Source organism: Kryptolebias marmoratus, linkage group LG1 (assembly GCF_001649575.2).
Source record: "Kryptolebias marmoratus isolate JLee-2015 linkage group LG1, ASM164957v2, whole genome shotgun sequence".
Lineage (NCBI taxonomy): Eukaryota > Metazoa > Chordata > Actinopteri > Cyprinodontiformes > Rivulidae > Kryptolebias > Kryptolebias marmoratus.
In genome coordinates this window covers 33066737-33077877 of record NC_051430.1, presented here as the reverse complement: position 1 = coordinate 33077877, position 11141 = coordinate 33066737, and the positions used below count along the sequence as shown (strand labels likewise).

At 42.0% G+C, this 11141-nt stretch overlaps 1 protein-coding gene, 1 long non-coding RNA gene and 2 other non-coding genes across 6 annotated transcripts; 3 read left to right on the top strand and 1 right to left on the bottom strand.

Moving 5' to 3' along the window:
* The first annotated feature begins 516 nt into the window (after window positions 1-516).
* Window positions 517-9374, top strand: slc25a3a (solute carrier family 25 member 3a). 3 transcript variants are annotated; one of them, XM_017426351.3, is made up of 8 exons: window positions 517-642; window positions 1284-1455; window positions 3025-3149; window positions 5262-5441; window positions 6555-6736; window positions 7050-7222; window positions 8620-8730; window positions 9044-9374. In XM_017426351.3, the coding sequence occupies exons 2-8, from the start codon at window positions 1311-1313 to the stop codon at window positions 9202-9204; spliced, it is 1077 nt and encodes a 358-aa protein (XP_017281840.1). In that variant the 5' UTR covers window positions 517-642; window positions 1284-1310; the 3' UTR covers window positions 9205-9374. The 3 variants fall into 3 exon arrangements, with proteins under 3 accessions (XP_017281840.1, XP_017281841.1, XP_037832029.1); XM_017426352.3 differs by lacking the exon at window positions 3025-3149 and adding an exon at window positions 2032-2156; XM_037976101.1 differs by having other exon boundaries at window positions 536-642; window positions 1289-1455.
* LOC119617104 lies at window positions 6582-8896 on the bottom strand. The gene is made up of 2 exons (XR_005233291.1): window positions 8779-8896; window positions 6582-6782 (listed from the first exon to the last, which is right to left on the bottom strand). It is a non-coding gene; the product is annotated as an uncharacterized LOC119617104 (long non-coding RNA).
* LOC112450842 lies at window positions 6763-6963 on the top strand. The gene has a single exon (XR_003039566.1). It is a non-coding gene; the product is annotated as a small nucleolar RNA SNORA53 (small nucleolar RNA).
* LOC112450843 lies at window positions 8759-8963 on the top strand. Its single transcript, XR_003039567.1, has one exon. It is a non-coding gene; the product is annotated as a small nucleolar RNA SNORA53 (small nucleolar RNA).
* Window positions 9375-11141: the final 1767 nt, after the last annotated feature.

The following is an 11141-nucleotide window of genomic DNA, read 5'->3' as shown; positions in this document are numbered from 1 at the left end:
TTGATACATTTTTACACATGATTACTTTTTCATTTGATAGTTAGTCTGTCCAGTAACACATGGACCATTACCATTTTTTTTATCTTACTTTTAAGATTCTGTGGACCTGAGTTTGAAGTTTCATTCTGTCATGTTTTTTTTTATCTTGGTGAAGGACAATAACTGAATCTTGACTCTTATGGGTAACAAGCTGCAGGAAGACTCAGTCTTTAGAGTAAATAACTGTATAATGTAGAAGTGATGGTAGTGTAAATATGAACCACTATGAAACTATTAAGACTTGTGTTATTTAAACATAACAAAAAATCTGATTTGTGTCTTTGTCCCACTCGGACAAGCTGTTTGCTCTTTTTTCTGTGACAACTTCAGCCTAACTGAAAATAAGTTGATCAATTTCGACAGTATGAACGCTTTAAAAAAAAACCTGCCCCTTTAACTTTGCCATTAGAGCTGTTCTGCGATTGGAGCAGATGAGCTGATTGACAGCTCTGGGTCGAGATCTTATTGGACAGAGTGTCCAACAGCCCCGCCCAGGATTTTAAGTGACGTCATGAAAGGACAAATAGATTTTCACGAGGTCATTTATTCTCTTCGAGCAGCCGGTTAACCGTCGTTGAGGCGCCATTTTAAGACACTGAAAGAGTGAGTTTATTTACTCATTACCGTTACGCTGACTCAAAGAAGAACGTCACAGACTATGAAACTATGAAATGAGTTTGTTTACGCTTTTAGCTCTGTGTGTGTTAAGACGGAATCATCAATTTTGAAGCTAACCTAGCTCATCACTAGCAGTGTTTCATCATTAGCGTGCGTAAAGTATTAAATAAAATGTGATTGTTTAGAGAGGCTACATTTACATATGTGAAGGGGGAGGGGGTCTAACTGTAGTAAATGTGTCGTGCACACTCTTAGCACTGTAATCAAAGTTCGTCCTGTTCGCAGTTAGCAGCGCAGAGCGTCACATAGCGTATCTTCTGCTGCGTTCAGTTTCAACTCGGAAGTCGGATTTTCTTGTTTCCGAGTCGAAGAAATTCATTTGAACGCGCCTCAAACTCGGAATTCCTCCCTGGAAAGTCAGAAGTTTCTCATAAGCACAGAAGAAGTGTCAATATGTACAGTAATAAAGTATTTGTTTTCATTTTTGTATCTTTATTTAGTGCTGGACACCTCTGTTTGTCAAGTTGTTAAAGCGTCTATCGGCATTCCCACTGCGGAGGGCTGAGCTGGTCACGTGACGTGCTAGCTGAAGCTAACAGCCGCTGACTTGTTGCTTTTCATTGCAGCGCAGTTCCGCCGGTAGGCAGGCCACCATGTACCCGACCGCCCTGACCCAGCTGGCCCGGGCCAACCCGTTCAGCGCCCCCCTGTTCACCCTCCAGAAGGTGGAACAGCCCCAGCAGAACCTCCACGGCGGTCAGCGGACCCGCAGGCTGGCTGCAGCCGCCACCGTAGACGGTAAACCCGGCCAAGAGTCGGCTAGTACTTGTAGCTCTGTCCGCTCGGCTCTATCTGTTGGGAATAATTTTGCTGTAAATACATGACAGACATGTTTATTAAATGCTGCTGTTTAATATTCCTGCTGCGGTGTGAACAGAGTTGACTTGAAATGTAGCTAGTTGTAGCAGCTAGAAGCAGCTAACCCTGGACGTCTACAGGCCCCTTCTGGAGGACACGGAAGGACACAGCGGTCCATGTCCTCTACTTTGCAGCTAACTGGACCTGGCGGGTTCTACCGGACTTTATACACTAGATATAGATTATATGAAGCCTATTAAAGGAGAACCAGATATTTAGATTCTTTTCTGCGAATGAAGTGTACCGATTCTGACAGGACACTTCTGACTTGGGGTTTCTGATACTCCTGGACATAATTCTGCCCAGAAGGTCCTGTTACGTTAACAGTAGTCACACATTTTTTCTGAGTTCATAGTTGACATGTTCTGATCCACGTCAGTCCTTGTTTGTCCTCAGTTAGACACCAAATGACCTAAAGTCCCCCCAGCTCCTTAAAGCCTCCGTTTGTTTCCTCAGAGGGAGACAGTTGTGAGTTCGGCTCTCAGAAGTATTTCGTCCTGTGTGGTTTTGGTGGGATTCTGAGCTGTGGTACCACACACACAGCAGTGGTTCCCCTCGATCTGGTCAAATGCAGAATGCAGGTCTGTTTTTTTTTTTGTGGTTTGCCGCCATTTTTACCTGAACGCCACACGTGTTTCCACCTTCAAAAGTGTTCCGTTTTGTTCGTTTTTGTTTGTTGTACAACATGCATGGCCGAACCAGCACCGACCGACCTGTTCCTTTTGCTGTTCCATCAGTGTTGATTAATCCCTGTGATTTTTGAAGGAGTGGCAGTGATCAGAACCTGACTGCATGGCTCGGCTCTGGTGTTATTAATGTCTGAACAGATTCTGACCTGACCGTGCACTTTAGTCCAGAACAGAGGCTTCTTAGAGCTGAAGGTCAGCAGAACTGAACCTGATGGGAAGATGAGTGTGACACTAGCAGCCTTGTAGTCACGAAATACTGCTTCCAGCAAAACTGATGAGTTGGATCCCAAAAAGTCCTGTTCCGAAGTTGGTCCGATTAGGACAAATCAGTCATTTTTATTGAAGTCTAAATGAAGAACTAATGTGGATTTAATCTTTATTCCAGTTAATTTCATAATCATTGTGTTGGACCTCACTGGTGTTGTGCTCATGTTGGAGAGAATAATCATGTTCAGTCATAATGTACATTTTTAAAAATGTATTCCCGTCAGTCGTACGCTGACTGTGGGGAGAAGTGGAACCAGAAACTGGATCTGCGTCAGGAAACAGATCTTGGATAAAGCTCCTGAGCAGCAGAACACCACTGAGCTCCTTGATGTTTCACCATCCTGTTAATGATTTCATAATGAATGTTGGTGTTGGACCTCCTGATGGGGGAGTCCTGGTGCTGAGTGGTGACTCCTCCATCATGTTGCTCTGTCCTGTGTTGCATGTGACCCTGCATGTTGCATATGTGCTGTCCCCTCCCCTTCTACCACAGAGGATGTCAGCTGTGAGTTTGGCTCCTCAAAGTACTATGCCCTGTGCGGTTTTGGTGGTATCCTGAGCTGTGGCATCACACACACCGCAGTGGTACCGCTCGACCTGGTCAAGTGCCGCTTACAGGTTTGTATGGAAGCAGAACCTTCACCTGATTCCACGATGTGAGCAGAAAGCTCCGAGTGGGTCAGAACTTCATGACGCTTAATTTGAAAGTCCGTTTTAGAGATGCAGTGATTTCCAGGGTTCCTATGAAGTCTTAAAGTATTTGGCTTTAGTATTTTCCTGGTCTGGATTAATATGGAAAAAAGAAGCCAAATATGACTCTATACCCTGTTTCTAAGCAATAAAATCTAGAAACAAAAGTCTTCTAAAACATATGAAAGGCAGACATAATATATATAAGCCTGGCTCAGAACATCTGCAGGTGCTTTACTGGACCAAAAAAAGCTCTTCAGACACAAAACAAAAAGTTCTGCTTCAAAACATATTGAAATTTGATTTTAGTTTAAACCAAACTCAGGGCTCCAGACTTACTGGTTGCATTGGTGTACCTAATGTTATCTGTACATATTACGAAATACCAAATAGTGTTCTTGTTTGGTGTGTTGATCAAAGCACCATTTCCACCCAGGGCTCTCTGGAGGACCGAAAGCAACATAATCAAAAATAAAAGCAGAAATATATATTATACATTTCTGCTTTTATTTTTGATTAGGTCGCTTTCGGTCCTCCGTAGGGCTCAGCTCCTGTCTTTACAGTAAATGTTGGTGTGAGTTCATAGTTGTGGATGGGATATGTAAAACAGTAGAACCTCTAATTACAAATTTAATCCTTTCAAACAGGTGGTTTGTAGGTTGAAAATTTGTATTTTGAACAATATTTTTCCAATTAAAAATAATGCAAATGTAATTGGTTTCATTGCCAGTCTTCTCCCGCTAAAGCCCTCACATTTTAGCACTCATTAAAATGTTTTTTTTGTTGTTGTTGTTTTTCAGCATACAGGATTGATTTCCATCAGATTAAAATTTTAAGAAGCATAATGTGATAAAACAACAAATGAACGAATGAGTTCATCACTTATTTGTATTTTTTGTGTGGCTGGCATGCATTGACGCAGTGTAGAAGAAGGAATAAAGCTTAATATTTTCAAGAACAATCTCCTTTAATTAAGACTTCTGAGAAGTCAGGGGTGAAGCTCTCTCCTCTGGTCGCTGTCTCCACGCTCAACAAAAAAACCCATCCATAGACATTTGCTTTCCTCTGGACTTCAAAATGTCACAGAAATGAGCCTGAACAGTGTCACTGTACAGATGTATACTGTGTGAGGCAACAATTTTGTTTGGGTGGTGGTGTTCACATAAGCTTGGCACTTTCCCCCACACCTCTTTGATTGTGTTCAAACTGAGCATTTTCACCTTCATCCACAAAGGGCTGGGCAGGCAAATGCAGGATTAGAAAGACGTCATTCAAAGAACCCAAAAACCATTTGGATCATCACAAATTTGTAATTAGAGGTTGACTGTACAGCACTTTCCCTCTAACTTTGGTTTAACTCACCATACTGAACTTATCAAATTCTGACAGTTTGACAACAAGCAAAAATACCAGTGTTTAATAAAATTAAACCTAAAAATAAAGATTCTAATTGTTCTGTGATCTAATTGCTTTTAGCAAAAATAACTGTATTGTTGCTTAAATAACATCACAATAATTATACGTTCTAATTTTATTTTTGCTGTACTGATATAGATATTTTTATGAGGGGGAATGTTAAAGGGAACTCTCCTCTTCCTGCCATCATACATGTGACAGCTTGCAGCTTCATACGCTACAGAAAACTCTGCTCTGGAACATGAGCGAGCAGAACAAAATGACAGATCAAATAGTGAGGCGCACCTGTCCAACCAAGAGACAAAAGATCTGCACCGGATCACACTCTGGAGCTCTGCAGCATGTTACTCTTCTGAGATTAAAGAAATCAGGTCCAATAATGTAAACAAACATGTCGTCACATGAAATTGGGCTGCTTGTATTGAGTTCTTTAATCATAATTTAAAGTTGAAGAAGTTTAAATCAATGCATCTTTCATGCCCCTCTGACAAATCAGTGTCGTCAGATCAAACACAAAAAAAACTTTGTTTTTATTACACAAGCCTACAGATATCAAATCCCAGAGTGGGACCTGTTATCCTTTTTAACACTCATGCTCACTGTAGAGCTTCTCCTTTTCCCCAGGTGAATCCAGATAAATATAAGAGCATTGGGAACGGCTTCTCAGTGACCGTGAGAGAAGATGGAGTCCGAGGCCTGGCAAAGGGCTGGGCCCCCACCTTTATCGGCTATTCCATGCAGGGACTCTGTAAGTTCGGCTTCTATGAGGTCTTCAAGATCTTCTACAGCGACTTGTTGGGAGAGGTGAGTCCAACAGAACCACACAGTGGATCTGTTTGGTGGAATGGTTCATTTCATTTCTTAGGATAATTGTACCTAATCATTCTTTTTCCTATTCGAGTAACTGATGATTGTTGTTGTTTTTTTTTGTTTTTCTTTGGCAATTTAAATGTTTCCATCAACAGATACAAAGTTAGCTTACATAGACTGAGGTTGTTAAGCCAACACTTCACCTAAATGAATGTAGCTTAAATATTTTTTCCACTCATAAAGCTGCAGTTGTTAATAAACTGGCATTTTGTTTCTCCTTGAAGAGTTTGCAGAAGTGATGCACAAATGTTTTCTCCAATAAATTCCACTTTTAACGCCCGGTTCTGTCTGCATTTTCTTCATGGAGAAAATCATATGGTCCAAGTTTCTGCTCAAAACTTTTAGCACATTTGCTTAACCGATTGATACACATGGGCCAAACTGAGATGGATGTTGGGATTATTTCAAAAGCAGTTCCACACAGATTCCCAAGGAGCTGATCCCAAAGGTCTGTGCAGCCATTAGTTCAAAGGTCGTACAGATGGGACCAGTTTGTTGGCTTGGTGAGAGAACAGAATCGTGTTTGCAGCCTAGATGAACTAGTGTTAGTTCATCAAAACAACTAAAAACGCCTCATGGTAAACAACGGCCCCTTAATGCCCTTTCAATACAAGAACAGTGTTTTTGTGGTGATTTCAGCCTAATAAAGGAAAAACTGTTTTTTTTTTTTTAAACCAGGTTCCAGAGTGGGTGTATTTTTGTGGTACTCAGGGTTGTTTTCTTTTTGGATGAAAACGGTTCTAAAGATGTCGCGTTTATGAAGGACATTTTGGAAAGATGTTACTGTGTGCGTGGGGCTTTAGGTTACATGGAGTTCTGTAGAAGTCTGTTAATAACCCATTAATGTGATGCTGGAAACACAAGATGGTAGAATAACTGCACTACTAACTAGTCAGATAATAGAGGTCAAAAAAGGAACAACAATAAAACAACCTTGACTGATCAGACAGGAAGTATTGATTCTGTATTAATTCAGAGCCTACCACTGATCTGTTCATTGTTCTTGTAATTGTTAAATCCCTGACACGCATCATTCTCACCCCACAGGAGAACACGTACCTGTGGAGGACATCGCTGTACCTGGCAGCCTCAGCCAGCGCAGAGTTCTTCGCTGACATCGCTCTGGCTCCCATGGAGGCTGCCAAAGTCCGAATCCAGACCCAGCCCGGCTACGCAAACACCCTCAGAGAGTGTGCCCCCAAGATGTTTGCCGAGGAGGGGCTGTGGGCGTAAGTTACTGACATGTTGGCTCAACAACACGCTCCTTAGATCCACCTCTGGAGGGCGCTGTTCTCTGAGCAGAGCTCCTCGGCAGCTTTCTGGCTGTACAGTCGGAGGTGCTTGAGTCATTGGCGTGTGACAGCAGTCTACCTGCCCCCCCGCCCACCTGCTGCGCTGGCACCCTGCTCGTCAGACTGGGGGTTCCCGGTGCTGCCGGTCTGGGGGGGTGGACACACAGTCCTGTTGCTTGTGAATGTCCTGAAAGTGATGCTGACTGTTAAAGAGTTTGATTCAGTTCTGTAACCCGGGTCATGTGTCCAGGTTCTATAAGGGTGTGGTTCCCCTGTGGATGAGGCAGATCCCCTACACCATGATGAAGTTTGCCTGCTTTGAGCGAACTGTGGAGATGCTCTACAAATATGTTGTTCCCAAACCTCGAAGCGAGTGCAGCAAACCGGAGCAGCTCGTCGTCACCTTTGTGGCTGGATATATCGGTGAGTCTCGTCTTCAACATTTGATCCAGATATACGATCCTCTCCTGCCTGCTGGCCACACTTTGCAGTACATTTAAATGAAAGTTTCCATTCTGTCATCGTGGCCATGAATGCCACATTCATATCAGGCTTTTAATGATTTGGAAGGGTCATACAACCTTATTTTATCTGATCCAGACAGGGTCAAATCTATCCATACACCCCCACTAATATTTGCTTAAATGCCCCTTAGCAAGTTTCACCTGGACCACAGGCCTTTTTTTTATCTATCCTGGCTGATATTTGACCGTTCTTCTTGTACTGATAGTTCATTTAAATTGGTTGGTTTCCTGCCACAGATTTTGCTTTTAATCATAGTCCACAAATTTCAACTCAGGAGCTTAATGTTAGCTGCTGTATCCAATCAGAAAGCAGTTCTGATGTGTGTTTTGAGATCTGGGTCCAAGTTTCAAACATGTAGCTGTTGATTTGAGGCCAGGTTGGAGAATTTGAAGGTGGTCCTCCTTCATTATTTAATCTACCATATGTAGCCAGTACCACCGCGTTAAAAGGTCTTGGCCAAGTCAAGCACCACTTTCTAAAAGAGTTGGGGGACTGTGGATATATTTGAGTCTGTATGTATAACTTTGACCCTGTCTGGATCAAGGAAAATAAAATTCAGACTTGTTTTTAAATAACATTAAAGTTGTATGTTTATAATTATTCCACCCTTGAAAAAAACAGTTCAATTAGATCATTAAAGGTACTACAAAGTATGAAGTCAACTATAAAAATATCCTGAACCTTATCAGATGGTGCAGTTTAGGTTCTTAAATCTTTTCAGATGTACTGCAAATCTGAAACGTGGGTACGCACTCAGTGCAAACAAAGCACTTTGTAAAACTAAAAGACGGCCGTAGTTTGTGTAGTAAATACACATGACAGATCCATACAGGCGTCGAATCTCAGAGAAAACATTTAGGTGTAAATATAAGAGTTAATCTGCTGCTAAACACAAAACAGCAGGGTGACAGAGCGCCGCAAAGACCGAACTCTGCATTCAAACAAAGCAGCTAATCCATCTTTTTATCTGCATACTTCATAAATCTGAGGGAAAACGCATACCAACACACTTCTCCATCCTAAAAACTCTTTCATGGACGTCATTTCAGCTGTTTCTGTAGGTAAACACACCTGCTAGCTGGGATCAGGTCACAGATTTAATTTAATTTAAGGTCACATCAACCACAAATTGTGCTAATTCTGTTCTGTTTTTTATGGGTGATCTGATGACTTCTGACTGCAGCCGTACATCCAGGACTGTGAAATCTGTTTTTTGCTTCATTCACTCCAAATGAGTTCAAACTGTGGAGATGGTGAGGGGAGTGACAGACGGATTTTGTCTCTTTCCTCTACAGCTGGTGTGTTTTGTGCCATTGTGTCCCATCCTGCTGACTCCGTGGTGTCCGTCCTGAACAAAGAGAAGGGCAGCACAGCCTTCCAGGTCCTGAAGAGGCTCGGACCCAAAGGTGGGTTCAAATCCCCTCATTAATGTTCAACACGCTCCTTAGATCCACCTCTGGAGGGCGCTGTTCTCTGAGCAGAGCTCCTCGGCAGCTTTCTGGCTGTACAGTCGGAGGTGCTTGAGTCATTGGCGTGTGACAGCAGTCTACCTGCCCCCCCGCCCACCTGCTGCGCTGGCACCCTGCTCGTCAGACTGGGGGTTCCCGGTGCTGCCGGTCTGGGGGGGTGGACAGACCTCACAGAACTCATCCTGTGTGTGGGTCTCAGTCGTGGCTGCTCTCAGGTCAGTTTCAGTGTGTCATCCTGTGTGTGTTTCAGGTGTGTGGAAGGGTCTGGTTGCTCGTATCATCATGATCGGAACTCTGACCGCCCTGCAGTGGTTCATCTATGACTCTGTCAAGGTCTACTTCCGCCTGCCCCGCCCCCCTCCCCCAGAGATGCCAGAGTCCCTGAAGAAGAAGCTCGGCCTCACAGATTAACCCCCTCCATCTTCCCAGCACACAGCAGTTTTCTATATTTATGTCCTGGGCAGCACACAGAAATGTTCCCCTGTAGAAACTCCTGGATGGTTTTATCACTTCCTGTCATTAGAACAAATGGAAACTCTAATAAAAATGATTTCCCTGGAAAATACCAGCTGTTCTTACTACTTCTGAGTCGGTTCATGTGTTGATGTGAATTCTGTTCAGATGAAGATAAAGAAACTGAAGAGACTCTAAGTTTTACCAACAAATAAAAAAATCTGAGAAGTGTATTTGAAAGGGTACATTTTAAAGCATCAAATTACCTTGGACTAACATACAGCAAATTGTTTAGAGGGAAATAAATAAAAACCTTACAGTACCTTTAGGTTTTTTAAAGAAATAAGTCAGAAAGTGAGGACCACAACAACCTGCTGCATTTTTTAATGATTGCTTCTTTCTAACATCAAGCTTTATCCTCCAAAAACATGAGAACAGCTGGAATGGCTCTGAAAAGAATCATTTTGTGTATTTTCTGTGTAACACAAACGTATAACACTGCAGAAAAGCTGAGTGCTGAAATGTTAAAACTTTGAGAGTTTTACTGGCAGTTTAGTGACATTCAAGTTGAAACTACCGTTTTAAATATGTTGTTATGGCGTACATGATGAGCGACACATTAGGCTTTCACTTGTTAACCAGACCCTGGATACAACAGAGGACAGACCATCCAGATGTGTTATAACTAAAGACAACCAGAAGCCTCTGATGCACATCTGGTTGTAGTCCCGCCCCTCCCTGTAAACAAACAGGACTATAAAATAACATCCGAGCCAACACACGCACCTAGAACGGCTCCGAACCAAACATTGGAGCGTTCTGAAGTGGCCTTCTGAGCCCTGATCTAAATCCTGGTGAACATCTGTGGAAGGAGCTGAAACATCTGGAGAAGGAAGCCTTCAAACCTGAGACATCTGGAGCAGTTTGTTGATGAGGAGTGGGTCGAATTTATTGCCTTAAAAAGGTTGTGCAACAAAATATTAAGTTATTAAGCCAAGCCAACTTTATTTATAAGCATTTTTAAAACAGCCAAACTGACCAAAGAGCTGAACAGCCATCACATAAAACAAGTAAATACATAAATGACATTATAGACAAATTGACAAATAAAATGACCTTCAAGCCAATGAAAAGCGATGGGTTTTAAAAGCAGCAGTTTACTCCATGTCCTCGGCACAACCAGGAGGTTCCTTAGTTTGTTTATGAAAATTATTCAAAAACAATGACTGATTCTTATTAGATTTGTTATTATTCTTATTCTTAATTATTTCCTTTTTGTTAACTTTTGTCAGTCTCAAGTTATTTGCATGAACCTTGTGGGTTTTTTAAACAATTTTATCTGTGTCTGTCTGTCACTGTATTCAGCATTTAGTTACCAAAATCTTGTTTGACTTAAAACTGTTTTAGCAAAATACTTAGTTTCTTTTTAGGTCTGAGAGATTCTGTGCTCAGGGTTTTATTTTATAGCATGATTATAATCTCATCCAAGCTCTCTGTATCGTAATCAAACCAAACTGTGAGATGCCTAAAGATTCCCATGCCTAGAAGCAAAGCTGTGCTTATTTCTTCGATTTGTGTCGAGTGATGCTGGTTGGTGTGTAAGAACTGTTCCAGAGGTCCTGCAGGGTTTCAGCAGAGGCCTGTTAATCATTCAGGTGTGTCAAAGCAGAGAAACACCTCAAACCTGCAGAACATTAACCATCACTGATCTATTCAAAGTTAACAGATCTAATTGGCCAAGTTTTATTTAATGTAACGTACAACGAGAAAGCTAATTTACTCACATTTTCATGTCAGTGCATGTCTTCATGTTGTTTTTATATAGTCGAATTTTTTTTTTTATACGTCGTGAATAAAATGTTCAGATGGAAGGCAAAGTTATCTATTCTGAAAGT

What these genes read in the sequence shown, in the direction of transcription:
- slc25a3a (XM_017426351.3), top strand. Translation starts at nt 1,311, where the DNA reads ATGTACCCGACCGCCCTGACCCAGCTGGCCCGGGCCAACCCGTTCAGC. An exon ending in GCCGAGGAGGGGCTGTGGGC is followed by an intron (nt 6,737 to 7,049) that starts GTAAGTTACTGA and finishes TCATGTGTCCAG; the next exon opens with GTTCTATAAGGGTGTGGTTC. An exon ending in GAAGAGGCTCGGACCCAAAG is followed by an intron (nt 8,731 to 9,043) that starts GTGGGTTCAAAT and finishes TGTGTGTTTCAG; the next exon opens with GTGTGTGGAAGGGTCTGGTT.